General features: G+C 39.9%; 2 protein-coding genes across 3 annotated transcripts in view; both read left to right on the plus strand.

Annotated features, from left to right (window-relative positions):
* Nucleotides 1-12,949, plus strand: part of eps8l3a (EPS8 signaling adaptor L3a) — a 64,411-nt gene extending 51,462 nt beyond the window's left edge. The window contains exons 1-20 of one of the 2 annotated variants that reach the window (XM_079340798.1): nt 6,541-6,578; nt 6,959-7,045; nt 7,344-7,417; nt 7,507-7,571; nt 7,675-7,833; nt 8,350-8,499; nt 8,585-8,649; nt 8,733-8,860; nt 8,951-9,093; nt 9,190-9,298; nt 9,412-9,485; nt 9,608-9,682; nt 9,810-9,955; nt 10,734-10,878; nt 10,976-11,019; nt 11,123-11,216; nt 11,306-11,410; nt 11,816-11,910; nt 12,384-12,516; nt 12,604-12,949. In XM_079340798.1, the coding sequence (XP_079196924.1) occupies nt 6,981-7,045; nt 7,344-7,417; nt 7,507-7,571; nt 7,675-7,833; nt 8,350-8,499; nt 8,585-8,649; nt 8,733-8,860; nt 8,951-9,093; nt 9,190-9,298; nt 9,412-9,485; nt 9,608-9,682; nt 9,810-9,955; nt 10,734-10,878; nt 10,976-11,019; nt 11,123-11,216; nt 11,306-11,410; nt 11,816-11,910; nt 12,384-12,516; nt 12,604-12,615 (1,881 nt within the window). In that variant the 5' untranslated portion in view covers nt 6,541-6,578; nt 6,959-6,980 and the 3' untranslated portion in view covers nt 12,616-12,949. Of the gene's footprint in view, nt 1-6,540; nt 6,579-6,958; nt 7,046-7,343; nt 7,418-7,506; nt 7,572-7,674; nt 7,834-8,349; nt 8,500-8,584; nt 8,650-8,732; nt 8,861-8,950; nt 9,094-9,189; nt 9,299-9,411; nt 9,486-9,607; nt 9,683-9,809; nt 9,956-10,733; nt 10,879-10,975; nt 11,020-11,122; nt 11,217-11,305; nt 11,411-11,815; nt 11,911-12,383; nt 12,517-12,603 lie in introns of those variants that run through there. The other variant, XM_079340799.1, reaches the window with a different exon arrangement.
* Nucleotides 482-5,300, plus strand: irf6 (interferon regulatory factor 6). The gene is made up of 8 exons (XM_079342601.1): nt 482-775; nt 1,108-1,286; nt 1,750-1,945; nt 2,026-2,124; nt 2,232-2,552; nt 3,428-3,820; nt 3,958-4,076; nt 4,359-5,300. The coding sequence occupies exons 2-8, from the start codon at nt 1,113-1,115 to the stop codon at nt 4,587-4,589; spliced, it is 1,533 nt and encodes a 510-aa protein (XP_079198727.1). The 5' UTR covers nt 482-775; nt 1,108-1,112; the 3' UTR covers nt 4,590-5,300.
* Nucleotides 12,950-12,952: the final 3 nt, after the last annotated feature.

Consider the following 12,952-nt stretch of genomic DNA (forward strand, 5'->3'; position numbering starts at 1 on the left):
CCAGTCCTAAATAAACTAAATTTTAAAAGTATTCAGGCCTATCTATTTCTACAAACAACACATTCATGTGCAGAAATCAAGAATGCATGGTGAAAGATGTGTTATTTTAGTTATTTTAATAATGAGAAATCTTCAAGGACGTCTTGTAAAATAATGATTAGTTATTTCAGTTTAGGTCTAATCTCTCCTAATTTCTTTAGTGCTGTAAAATAAATGCTTTGCTTTAATGATATTAGATTAAATTGCTGTAGTCTCAGTATTAATAATGTGATCAATATATAGGTAGAAACAAAGCACAATAAACAAGGCTAAGGCTGTGGCCTATTAAAGGACAAATGTGCAGTCAATGGTTATAAATATTTCATGTGAGTTATGGTTCATAGTTATTTGTGTCAGTCTCGTAAAATAGGTCAGCTCTCAACAAAACGCTCAGATGCTCGTGAAAAAAGGTGACTTGCCCACGTGCTCTTTGGAAAGCTGTCCTCCAGCTGCTCAGAAAAGGTGTGTCACCGGCGTGACGTCACGTAGTACCTGAGTTTCGGTGAGGAGAGGGGGGGAAGAGCCCAGTCGAGGGAGCAACATCGGCTCTAAAGACAGATTCGACAAAACATTTCTTCATTTGTTTTGCTCACACGCTCCTGTGAGAGTTTTTTTTTAATCGATGAATGTTGGTTGGAGAAAGTTTGCAGTAGTCTTTTGGCGGGTTGAAAGAGGGAACATTCTTCCCAGCTGTTAGTCAGCAGGTCGACCTGTCCTACTTCCTGGTCCTGCGCAGGTATGTTTCACGTAATTAATTAAGTCGGTCTATGCTGTTTTCTAACTTGATTATTTTGAGTTATGGGTCATTTATACTTAAATTATCGTATTTGAACAGGCTATATGGTGTCCTCATATAGGCTACGCTGTCTGTTATGTAAGCTGAAAGATAAACAAACAAATGGCAAAGTCAAGGTGTGGACATGTTTGGAAAATCCGGACGTGCCGGATTTAGGCGAACACAACAACATCTTTTGTTTGTCTCGCAGTCTAAAGGAAAGGTTCCTGGCAGTTGAAATGGTTTAAAGTTGTAATATGACGCCGAATGACTGGTTTGTGTGTTGACTTCAGTCGGGATGTCGGTCACCCCTCGACGTGTCCGGCTCAAGCCCTGGCTGGTGGCTCAGGTGGACAGCGGTAGATACCCGGGTCTGGTGTGGATTGACCGCGAGGCCATGCGCTTCAGGATCCCATGGAAACACGCCACGAGACACACACCGCAGCACGAGGATGAAGACACCATATTTAAGGTTAGAACTCTACCTAACAGATCACTAAATATCTTCATGTGAGTTGCTTACCCTGACAACGAATTTGCAAATCATTGCTCTGGTGCACAGCTAAACAATTTGGCCCCACATGTTTGCAAAAGAGTTGTATGAAGCACCTCTGGCTTCTACATGTGACTCCAAACCATGGAGTCACACATGTACTGTAAATAAGAGGAATATAGGGGGCTAGGTTGCCACTTCTACAGCCACTCTTAAAGTTTACTGTACATTCTGGGCTTCATGACATTGTTTTTTGCACCTTAATCTCAATGTTGACTGTGTTCATTTTTATTGTTTTGGACATGTTCTAGGACCGTTATTCTACAAAAGACATAAACTAGTTTAGAAAGTAGATCAAATAGAAATGTGGGATTTTGTGCAGAAAAATGCCCAACCAGGACTGTGACATTGATACTTGCGTTTTGTTCAAATGTTCCTCCAGGCGTGGGCTGTGGAGACTGGGAAGTTCCAGGAGGGGGTTGATGAACCCGATCCAGCCAAGTGGAAAGCTCAGCTACGATGTGCACTGAACAAAAGCCGAGAATTCAACCTGGTCTATGATGGCACCAAAGAGGTTCCCATGAACCCTCTGAAGATATATGATGTCTGCGACATCCCACAGCCGCTCAGCAACCAAGGTGATTAGAGTTTGTTAAATGTGGTGGACTTCTCCTTTTTGTCACATTTACAGTTCTGAAACAGTCGTTTTTTTCAACAGGCTCCTCGGATGCTGGTTCTTGGACCCCACATGAAGAGGATGGTGGTGAGGAGGATGTTCCAGATACACCAGAGTCCCTCCCACCATACCCATCAAATGGTAAATGACTCCTCCTCCACTCATCATATTTAAATGTTCAGTGAAAGCACATTTACCGTTTGCTTTCTGTTTAACACATAATTATCTCCTTTTTATTCCACGTTTAGGCACCAGTCCTTCTCCTCTCATTATGTGGTCTCCTATGGGCTCAGAGTCCTCCATGCAGCCCCTCAGCTGTTCCCCTTCAAACCAAGGCTGGCCCAAAGAGGATCCTGTCAAAATCTGGCCTAAAGAGGAGCCTGGCAAAATTTGGTCTAAAGAAGAACCTAGGAAAATCTGGCCGAAAGAAGAGCCTGCAGATGTGGAGATGCAACCCACTCCCCTCAATGACATGCCCCCTACACCTCTGTCCGATCACGCCATGCAGCCCCCTCCTCTACCTGACGCCCTGTTTGCCTCGCCTGAAACCTGGATCAGTTCTCTTCCAAGTAAGTTACACTTGTTCTGGTATTGTTAAAGGGATCGATCCACATGGTTCAATCAGACTACACATTGTTAAATGTATATAGTGTGAAATAATAGGTCATCAGCCACCTGGAATTAATCATTTTGATTGAGTTAGAGTGATAGGAGTTGAGAGAGAGATGGACAGAGATAAGCGGACAGGTTTGGAAACTTATAAAGATCAACAACAGTAACAGATATTGAAAACGACTGCAATGTAAAAATCACTTCAAAGCAGCACATTACTTAGTCATTTTAAACAGGCTGCAGATACATGTGAGGAACATTGGAGGTTTTTTGGATCACATTGTTTGTATGTTCTTCAAGGTGCAGGGAGGCGGTATTTAAGAGGACATAGTTGTGTAACCAAAGGGAGGGAAAATGTGTGTTTTCGTTATTTACTGACCTCCCTAATAGCCCATGGCTCAAAACCTGAAGCTCATTGGTTTTAACATATGACACATTTTAGTAAATAGTTTGTTAAATGAACCCATCCTGCTGGTTATTATAATTCTTTTTCTCTACTAAAAGTAATGCCACGTACAAGGCCTTTTTTCTCTGAGGTTTTGTTGCTTCTTTTGAGATCAACTCTACATGACATCCAACCTACAGTGCCCATCTTCATTTTTATTAATGCCAGAAATTAATTGCTTTTGTTTTTCATGGTAAAAAAAAAAGATAAATTAATTGGCATGAAAAACAATAACACAGCCCAACCAATATCAATTCATTTATGGCGCTTATCTGACACTAACATCACTCGTAATTGTAACGAAATTCTGTATTTTTGGATGAACTGCCCCTTTTCCAAATCTTTAGCTCGATGTCTTTCATGATTTTTAACATGTGCCCGACTTAGTGACAGACCTGGAGGTGCAGTTCCTGTACAGAGGGAAGGAGATGTGTCCCACAGCCAACGTCAGTAACCCTCAGGGCTGCAGGCTCTTCTACGGTGACCTGGGCCCCATGATGAACCAGGAGGAGCTGTTTGGACCTGTGAACCTGGAGCAGCTGCGCTTCCCCACCACAGAGCACATCACCAATGACAAGCAGAGGGTCTTCACCAACCGCCTGTTGGATGTGATGGATAGAGGCCTCATCCTGGAGGTCAGCGGCCACGATATCTATGCGATCCGTCTCTGCCAGTGTAAAGTGTATTGGTCTGGCCCCTGTGCTCCAAATCCAGCTGCACCGAACCTCATAGAGCGTCAGAGGAAAGTCAAACTCTTCTGTCTAGAGTCCTTCCTCAGTGGTAAGTAGAACTTTTAGTTCGATTTAAAACATTTCTAAAACCACATATTTTTATATACACAATGGTGTCAATGCTTTTACTTTGATAGTTTAGTCTCTTACAGAGAGTTCTAATAAATGTGTTTCTGTGGTGTGCAGGGGTGATAGCCCACCAGCGTGGCCTGACATCAGTCCCCCCTAACTTTGAAATCGACCTGTGTTTTGGAGAGGAGTGGCCTGATGGGAGGCCCAGGGAGAGGAAGCTCATCATGGTTCAGGTGAGAAATGAATCTTTAAGCAGGAGTTGAAATAATAATGAATCTTTGCAGTCATTCAGGGATTCTGAGGGCTCGTATAACAGAGCCCGACGTGTCACATAAACTCAACAGCAGATTGGAAAATGTGTTGTAAAAAAACATTGCAGCGGAACGTTTTATTCCACAAACATTTTGGTATCATTTTAAAGCAAGCAGCTGCCCATTATGACTCACATCTGATCTAATTATAGTGTGCATTTAAAGTCTGTGAATGTGTGAGTAACACTGTGTTTGGTCCTGCAGGTAATACCTGTCGTGGCCCGTATGATAAACGAGATGTTTTCTGGTGACAACACACGATCCTTTGACAGCGGCAGCGTCCGCCTGCAAATTTCGATCCCGGATATCAAAGACAACATAGTGACCCACCTGAAGCAGCTGTACTGCCTGCTGCAAACCCACCAGGGCCAGGATGGCTGGGCGCTGCCCCCCGGCCCGGGCCTCAACATCGTCCAGGCTTTGCAGGCACAGTGAAGCAGCACACTGTGAACTACCATATGTTTTATATCCCTGTATATTTTCACTGCTACTGAGAGTTATATACTGTTAGCAAGGAAGTACTTATGTATAATCAGTTTAGAAATGTACACAGTATAATGTATGTTACTCTGTTTGAAGCTTCTCTGTAGTACTGTGATGTTTTTTTAAAGCGTGTATAAGTTGCATTGTGTGTGCAGGCACCATACACAGATGGGTGACTGCATGGGCCAAAGTCCTGCTTGCTGCAGGGGAACATTTTCGCAAAGTTAATGAGTAACAAAGCCGGTCTGTGATTACCAAACTTTCCTAGGGTAGAGAAAAAGGACGGAAATAATCTTTTGACCTTGGGAAATGTTTTGTAGCAACACATCCAGCATAGGGTTCTATGATGAATTCAAGTGAGGATTGTTGCATTGTCATGCATTCGTTAGTGACGCCAAAAAAACCTACTCTTTTCCTACAGTTTAGTCTGGAGTTTTATTTCTCTTTTTTTCTGTAGGACTTTTTTTTTTATTCATATCTTTGATTTATGTCATTTCTATTTTCCAGACACATTTAACAAAACAACATTCAGCCGTTATGGGTCTGTTTTAATACAGATTACCACTGCACTTTGAGGTGCTGAATCATGTTTTATTCCTGTTTAATTCTAAGTGCATTTATCATTTGTACTCCTTTATTTTATCAATAAAAACAAGAAAATAACATGGGCTCTCATGGATTCCTTATAAAGATAGGGTTGCAGCATAACGTAGATTTCTAATCACCTGCCATGAGATCTCTTCTTACCCTCACAGTCCTCTCGGAGCTGTTGGAAGTTGGATTCAGCATGCCTCAAGGTAGCTGATGTTTCTGCTTCATCTGACTAATTTGTCACCAGTAGTTTACAGGTTGTTCTGCACCTTTTGAACATGCTCATGCAGCGTTACTGACCTCCAGTGGATCAGTTCAACAGCAGCAGCAGGTCTGGGATGAGTTAGCGCTGTGTACTATACACCATAGTAAGTGTGGTTGGAAAGACTCTTTTGGATTTCAGTTGTCTAACAGTGACTGGCAAATATATCTTTGTCACATACTGTTTTTTAAATAAAACTATTCTATATATGTAACATCATTACTGTTAGAAATACAGCTGTATGTTATGTTAATAGAGCCATAATTCTTTGTTACAAAGAATGACTCTTATGGAAATAATTCTTCTATGTTCTGTTAAGCGTGAAAAGTCTGCTCATGAGGTATTAATGTGTAACTCAAAATTTGTCGTTCATAACATATCATTTAAACATTTCTTTAGGTTTGCAGTTTATGTTAATGCCATCTTTAATTTGCTATTTTATTTTTCTATCTTTTATTTAAAATATTGTTCTAATTGACAAATGGATTTTAAGAATGATAATTCCCTAATGCTCAGTGAACAGGACTTCTGTGATTTGTGTAGCTTGGTGTGAATGTTCATGCTTTAAACATGCTTTTAAATTGCCAGAAACAAATGTTGCCTTGTGTTGTTTTTTTTGGTTTTTTTGTTCTGTTTTTTTACGACTCTCCTTTGGGCTAAATATAGCCATGCTGTAAACTCATTACATGAGTAAAGAATTTGTACGGGTTCATGTTTGCTGCTGTGATTCCTCAGCTTTGAGTCAGAGGTGGAATATTGATGGATATATCTTTAGTTCCCGGTCATTTGTCTCTGACAAGTTAACTGCAATCACTGATGGAAAAATGACAATAAACGAATAGGGCTTATATGTTCTCATTTAAAGGGCTTCCTCCTTATCTGGTAACCTTTGCTCAGTCAGGGCGCCACATTGAAGATCTCACACCCTCAACAGGATCGCTCAATATCCTCTCCATGGTTTTTCCACAGAGAGGACTTTGTCCTTCTCTTTATGAGGAAGTCTTGTGTTAAGTGCAGCTAGTTTTGCTTGAGAGACAAAAACGGAGAGGGAAGTAACAAGACTAGAACAAAACTGCCGGACGACAAAGGTAAGAGAGAATTTTATAATGAATCCTCAGTGAATTGCATGTGTTTTAGTTAAATGTATCAAGAATCTGTGGTGAAATGTTTCAATTTGTACACTTTTTATCTGACACAATTCAAGAAAGGCATATGAGGACGTTATTAAGCTGGTCATGGTTTGTGTTGCTATGTGACTATAACTAAAATTATTATCGAAATGAAATCTGTTGATTTATTGCTGAAAACAGAAGTGTTTTTAGAAGAGATTCATCTTCAGTTTGGTTTAAATGAAACTGACAAAAAAACAGATTCTCAGGATCTCAGTAAAATTTTTCAGATTGCTGATTGAGCTCATTCCATAAACATTCTGAATATATAGTGTGCATAAATCATATTGGTGTTACAGGCGTGTTCGATCAGCTCTAACAATGTTCAGGAGTGACAGTCCCTATGGCAATGACACCAGCAGCTACGCAGGATCGATCCAGTCCAAGTATGTATTTCACAAATGTATATTATTTATGAAGTGTCTCCTCCTTCAGCTAATGATCATTGTTGTAAATTGTTAGCATCTTGGAGTAATTGCAGCATAGATGTTTTGGTAATTCATATTCCATTAGACGTTTAGGATTTAGTTAATATAAATAAGTAAAAGTACAACTAATGAACAAAAAGGTCAAAATAGAACAACTTTGGCAAGAGAGACAAACATCATTATGAGGAGTGATTCTCAGCCCTTTCTGTGTCTTTCTGCCTGTTCTTAACATTTTTTTGCACTTTTGTCTTAACAGTGGTTTTTCAACGATTGATGATTCGTCATCGCAGATATCAAATATTTCAAGGCCCAGTGCAAAGTCAGTTTACTGTAAGTTAACACAACAAAATCAATAAAATCAAATGTTGCACCTGTTCAATGTAATTGTATGACTCATACAGAACGTCATGTTTTAACAGTGCAGAGGAAGGACTATGCAGTATCTCTAAACAAGATGATGGAAAAATTTCAGTACAGAGTGGAGGTATAATAGATCATATATATACATATAATACATATAATCAACAAGTGTGCCCTTTCTGAGTCACACCATGTTTGATGTCGTGTTTTGACGCTCTTTTATACAGCACTTGTTCACTTGTGACCTGAATGGGAAGGAGTTAAGAAGTGTAGCTGACTGTGTGGAGCGGCTGAAGCTTCTGGATGGGATGGGTCGCGTATGGGCTCAGAGCATGCAGCTGGAGATCCGCGGCTCCCATCTGCTGTTTACAGATGTTGAAACCAAGGTAAGAAGGATGACAGGGAGCAACAAATTCACCTATTCTGGGTTAGTATGACCTGATGGTGTAAAACTTAAACATTGTCTTTGAACAGAAAGTAATTTTCCCACAAAAAGTGATGTTCTTTCACAGTATAGTAACAAATAGGTAACAATCATGTTATACTGTACAGTATATAACTTTATTCTAATGCCTAAATGTGCACAAACAAAAGTTAGTGCCAGGCAGTAAGTCAGGTAGGAAGAAAGGTGTAGTGTTTGTTAGTAAGTCAGGTACATTGTGAGTGAGTAAGTCAGGTATGGTGTAACAGTATCAAATTTATATATATATATGAATAATGACTATATATATGTGTGTGTGTATATATACACACACACACATATATTACACTTATTACACTTATTTGTCATCTGTATTTCATGTTTTCTAAAAACAACAAAGTTGAAATTGCAGACTTAAATTTGTTACCCATCTGTGAATTCTCCCAGTTATGTAAAAACATAAACGTTCTATGGCTTTTAGGAGGAGCTGGAGTCCGTGGCTCTCAGTGACATCCTGGAACTAAAGGCTGTGCCGGATTCTGGAGCAATTAGCTCTCTGCTAACGGTGTCAGTGCAGTTTGGGAGAAAACACACACACACTGTTTTTATGTTTCAGTGTGAGGATGTCAGGGTGAGGAAAACTCATTGAAATGGCTGTTCTTATGACTGTTTGGTAAAAAATAAGAGATTTAATGCTTTCTTGTTGTTGTTTACAGGCTGAACTCGTTGAAAGGGATTTTGCACGTGTGCTTTCACACAAAAGAGATGATATAAACATCAAGTAAGAAACTTAAGTCAGTTAGAGCGCACACCAACAAAAGCTATCTATTCCCTTCCTCAACATGCCTCTCAAACTTTTTGTAGCAGCAATACAGGATCTGTCGCAGGACATGCAGAAAGGAAAAACCTACATAATGCTGAAAGATCCTCTAAACCTAAAGAGCTGAGGCCCCAAGTTGAGTCCATCCCCCAGTGGTCAGCTCCAGACTACGGTGAGTCTGAGACAGGATAATACACCTGCTTGATCCTTATGAGTAAAAAATAAATAAAATACAAACCTTTTGCCTCCATTGTACTTGTAGAGGAAGAAGAGGTCCCTTTCCCTGATTTTCTTCAGGAGGAGGAGGAGGAAGAGGAGGAGAAGGTACCAACACCTCAGCCTTACAAAACTGAAGAAGAATCAACATCTACTCCACGTCCATACACAGAGCTGGAAAGGAATGTAGTGAGTGTCCCTTTTGTTCGAGAATCTTTTTAAACAGAAGATATGTGCAATTTAAGCGAAGAAGAGGGATGCACTGACTTTCTTCTTTCTTTACAGGACATCTTGAATCATATTGTCAGTGACATAGAGATCTTCATGGGGAAAGTAGCTGCAGTGGTGGCTAAAAATTCAAAGAAAAAGAAGAAAGTGAAAGCAAAAGGAAAAGGTCTGTTTAAGTGGAAATGAAGACACCCACGGACAAAATCTAAAAAGCCCTTCATTTCTTTGTATTGTAGAAATCCAGTAACCTCTTTTGTGTTACATATTTTGACTTTGTAGCCGTTGATGGTATGCCCCCTGCAGCAGAGTTCGCAGAGTGTCTCCATAAGATCAAATGTGGTTTCAACCTTGTGGTATGTGTCCTTAATCACATGAGCACACCATGATTGTGGCCTGAGTTATGACTGTTTGTGCAGAGTCAAATGAATGTAACAGTTAAGATCATTTATATAAGGCGGTGTTTTTATTTTGACAGGGGGAGCTCAATGGACAGATTGATAATCCCAGTGCTCCTGAATTTGTTCACTCCTTTTTCTCCACATTGGAATTTGTAAGTAACTTTGAGCTTTGACCACATGGATGGATTATACTATTAAAAGTTTCTCTCATTCAACATTTTCATCTAACCTTACTACAGGAATTGTGCACTTATTTTGCATAACGCTTCCCATCACCAGGTGGTATCTCACTGCCCTGAAGATCTGCCACAGACCATTGTGGCCCCCCTGCTGACCCCTGCGTGTATTCGTCTGATGAGTGAAGAGGCCTCTGCAGAGGAGGACCAGCTGTGGCAGTCTCTTGGAGATGCCTGGAACATCCCCAGGTGGGACACTCGACAGAGTGAGACAATACAAGTGCCAGCTCACAATATCTCTGCAGTGACAATTAACATTTGTTGATACGTTTGATTCAGCGTGGGTTTTGAGGTACATGTACTCGACCATTTCCACTTGTTGCTCCTGATGTTTGGTGCATCAGCTGAAAACACCTCACCTTCTAGTGCACTGCACTATATCATTAAGGCAGCCTTAGCTACTTTTAAGATACTATGAATAATGACTAAAACGGTTGTTCCCAACTTCTTGGACTTGTATTTTCATACATATAAAAGCATAATAATTTAATCCTTGCGCCATGGCATTAGCTCAGCACAATTGTTGTGATTTCCTCTAACCTCTTTTTGAACATTTGGATTTAGATAGCGGTTGTATGATAACATAATAAATATTTCACAAATTTAAAAAGATAAATAACTTGTTTTGCAACATTTTTATTTTCTTTTCCATTACAACAGGCAATAATATATCCCATGGTCTTTTAGAGTTGAACAACTAGGCAAAACCTTTTAACAGTTAAATATACTTATATTAGCTTCATGCTAAAAAGTCACAACAGTGAAATATATCTAATGCCAACTTTCTGATAAATGAGACTTTATATATATACATAAAGTATATCTAACACGGATTCTGAATGCCAGACTTTGACTTGTAATTAAAAAAAAAACAACCTTGTTTCCTTTGGTTTGGTTCAGTTGTCATTGCAGCAGACTTCTGTGTCTGTAGCAGTCATGTGACTTTTGATATTTTACATTGTCCTAGTACCAAATGGCCAGATGATGATGAAGACATCCCAACATACACTCTGGAGTTTTTCGATGGCTGGCAGCCTCCTGAGGTGTCGGCAGCCTCTGAACCCAAACAACCTGTGAGGAGACAGGAGAATCCAAAACCTGCACCCACTCAGGTAAACCCTTAGATCAGACAATCAGCATGATGCCAGTGGAGAAAGACAGCTAGACTGGAGAGAAAAGCAATTAAGTCTATGCCCTTTTTCTGTTTAGACTTCTGCAAAGTGGACGCCCGCAAATACCCGACAAAAACCACGGTACGAACACACAAGCATGTAAAGTCACTCTTAATGCCATGTGAATGATTTTGGAAGACTTATAGTTTTTTATTGTGTTTTGGTGCATTTTCTTTTTCTTCAGATCAGTTGAGTCGAAGGGTCCCATGCGTGTCGTGTATGACTTCATCTCAAGGAACCACAGAGAGCTCACTGTCACAAAGGGAGAAATAGTACAAGTAAGAATCCCTGACATGAACCAACTCCATCTCTCCTTTTCTCAGTTATGTTGTAGACCTTGACAAGAGTTTGTGTTGCCTATCCACAGCTGCTGGACAAGTCAAAGCAGTGGTGGAAGGTGAGGAACAGCAAGGGAGAGGAGGGCTTTGTACCTAATAATGTCCTGGAGGATCCTGATGAGCAGTCAATGGAGGTGGGTATTGAAATGATAACATGTTAAAGCTGAAATTCAGCACTACAGGATGTTGAACTCACACTTTTTCAGCAGCGAAAGCTTTTAAAGAGCACTTCACTAAACGCTGTGTTCACTACTGACACAAAGTGCTTCTCTTTTATAATGTGTAACCTCTTAGTGATTATGACCTCTTGGCTGAAATTCACCAAGGTAAACCAGAGCCACAGAAAAACTCCACCGCAGAACAAAACTGATTGATTGATTACAAAATGAAACATGTGACTTACTTATTATATCTGGAGGTTGTCTTTAAGCTGCACTCTAAATGAAACCTGCCACGTTGTGTGTTAGGCTGATTGCATCATAGTGTGATATCTACATTTTCCAACCTTACATCTTATAAAACCCTTTATGATTGTTCAGTTTTCTCAGCAAACTGGAGGTCCTCCTGTCCTGACAAGGAAGTCAAAGTCTGCAGAGGTGAAAGCCTGGCTGGAAGACAAAGGCTTCAGTAAGATGTAAGTTCACACGGGTATTAAAGGTTGTGTGGATACATTCCCTCCACTCTTTAAAGGATAGCACATGAAGTAAGTCCATTATGGTTACATGTGAAGATCAGTGATAGACTTCCATCAGCCTGTAGTTACCTATACATGTGACTGAGCATACAAATAGAAATGATTTACAAATATTTGATCAGTTGTCAGTTCACACAAACAGTGTGAGAGTAAATATTTATTTTCTAGCAATGTTTCTTTTGGCTGCCTCAAGTGATACGAAGAATTTAAAGGCTTAAATGTGATGCCACCTTTAAAAGTGACACATTTGTAATATGTTAGTGTGCTATAACAAAAACGTTGAAGTTGGATAAAGAAACAAACGTCAGTGGTGTCTTGTTAAACCTGTAACTTGATAGAGTTTGGTTAAGTATCCTAAACCTAAACTCCATATAGTGATCAACAGCAGATAATTGCGCCTTGTATTCTTGCAGCACTGTGCGCTGTCTGGGCGTGCTTAGTGGCTCCATGCTGCTGGGAATGAGCAGAGAGGAACTGAAGCAGGTGTGTCCTGAAGAGGGAGGGCGGGTCTTCTTCCAGTTACAAGCCGTCAGGTCCGCCTTGGCTGTAAGTGAAAGATCACAGTTAAGCTTTATTTACTACTGTACACTGGTAAAAGTCGATGTCTGACTGTGTTGTGTTCTATCTCTGCAGGCTGCCATTTAAATAATGAAGATGATCTTTATGGACCAAACAAGTTGATAATGTTTTACTGTATAAAAAAAAAAGAAGTAAATATTATAAATTATGAAAAAAGGTTTACAGCTTTTGCATGACACATGATCACATTCACAATACATGTGTGAAATGTTTAAAAGTAAAGTTGTGATCCAAGCAGTACGTTGTAATTATATAAAAGACCATTCAGGTGGTTTTATCCAGCATTAGAAGCTAATGGTGCTCTGCCCACTAAAACATTTACCAATGTGTAATGATCTGTCACAAAAAGTAATCAGATGTTAATTTGAAATCTGTAAATAAAATTGATGAGACTCACAGACAG

Source organism: Symphodus melops, assembly GCF_947650265.1.
Source record: "Symphodus melops genome assembly, chromosome: 4".
NCBI classification, from domain to species: Eukaryota; Metazoa; Chordata; class Actinopteri; order Labriformes; family Labridae; genus Symphodus; species Symphodus melops.

Bases quoted from the DNA above. Each gene is read 5' to 3' on its own strand.
- irf6 (XM_079342601.1), top strand. From the start codon at position 1,113: ATGTCGGTCACCCCTCGACGTGTCCGGCTCAAGCCCTGGCTGGTGGCT. The intron at 1,287-1,749 runs GTTAGAACTCTA...ATGTTCCTCCAG, and splicing joins ATGAAGACACCATATTTAAG to GCGTGGGCTGTGGAGACTGG. The intron at 1,946-2,025 runs GTGATTAGAGTT...TTTTTTCAACAG, and splicing joins ACAGCCGCTCAGCAACCAAG to GCTCCTCGGATGCTGGTTCT.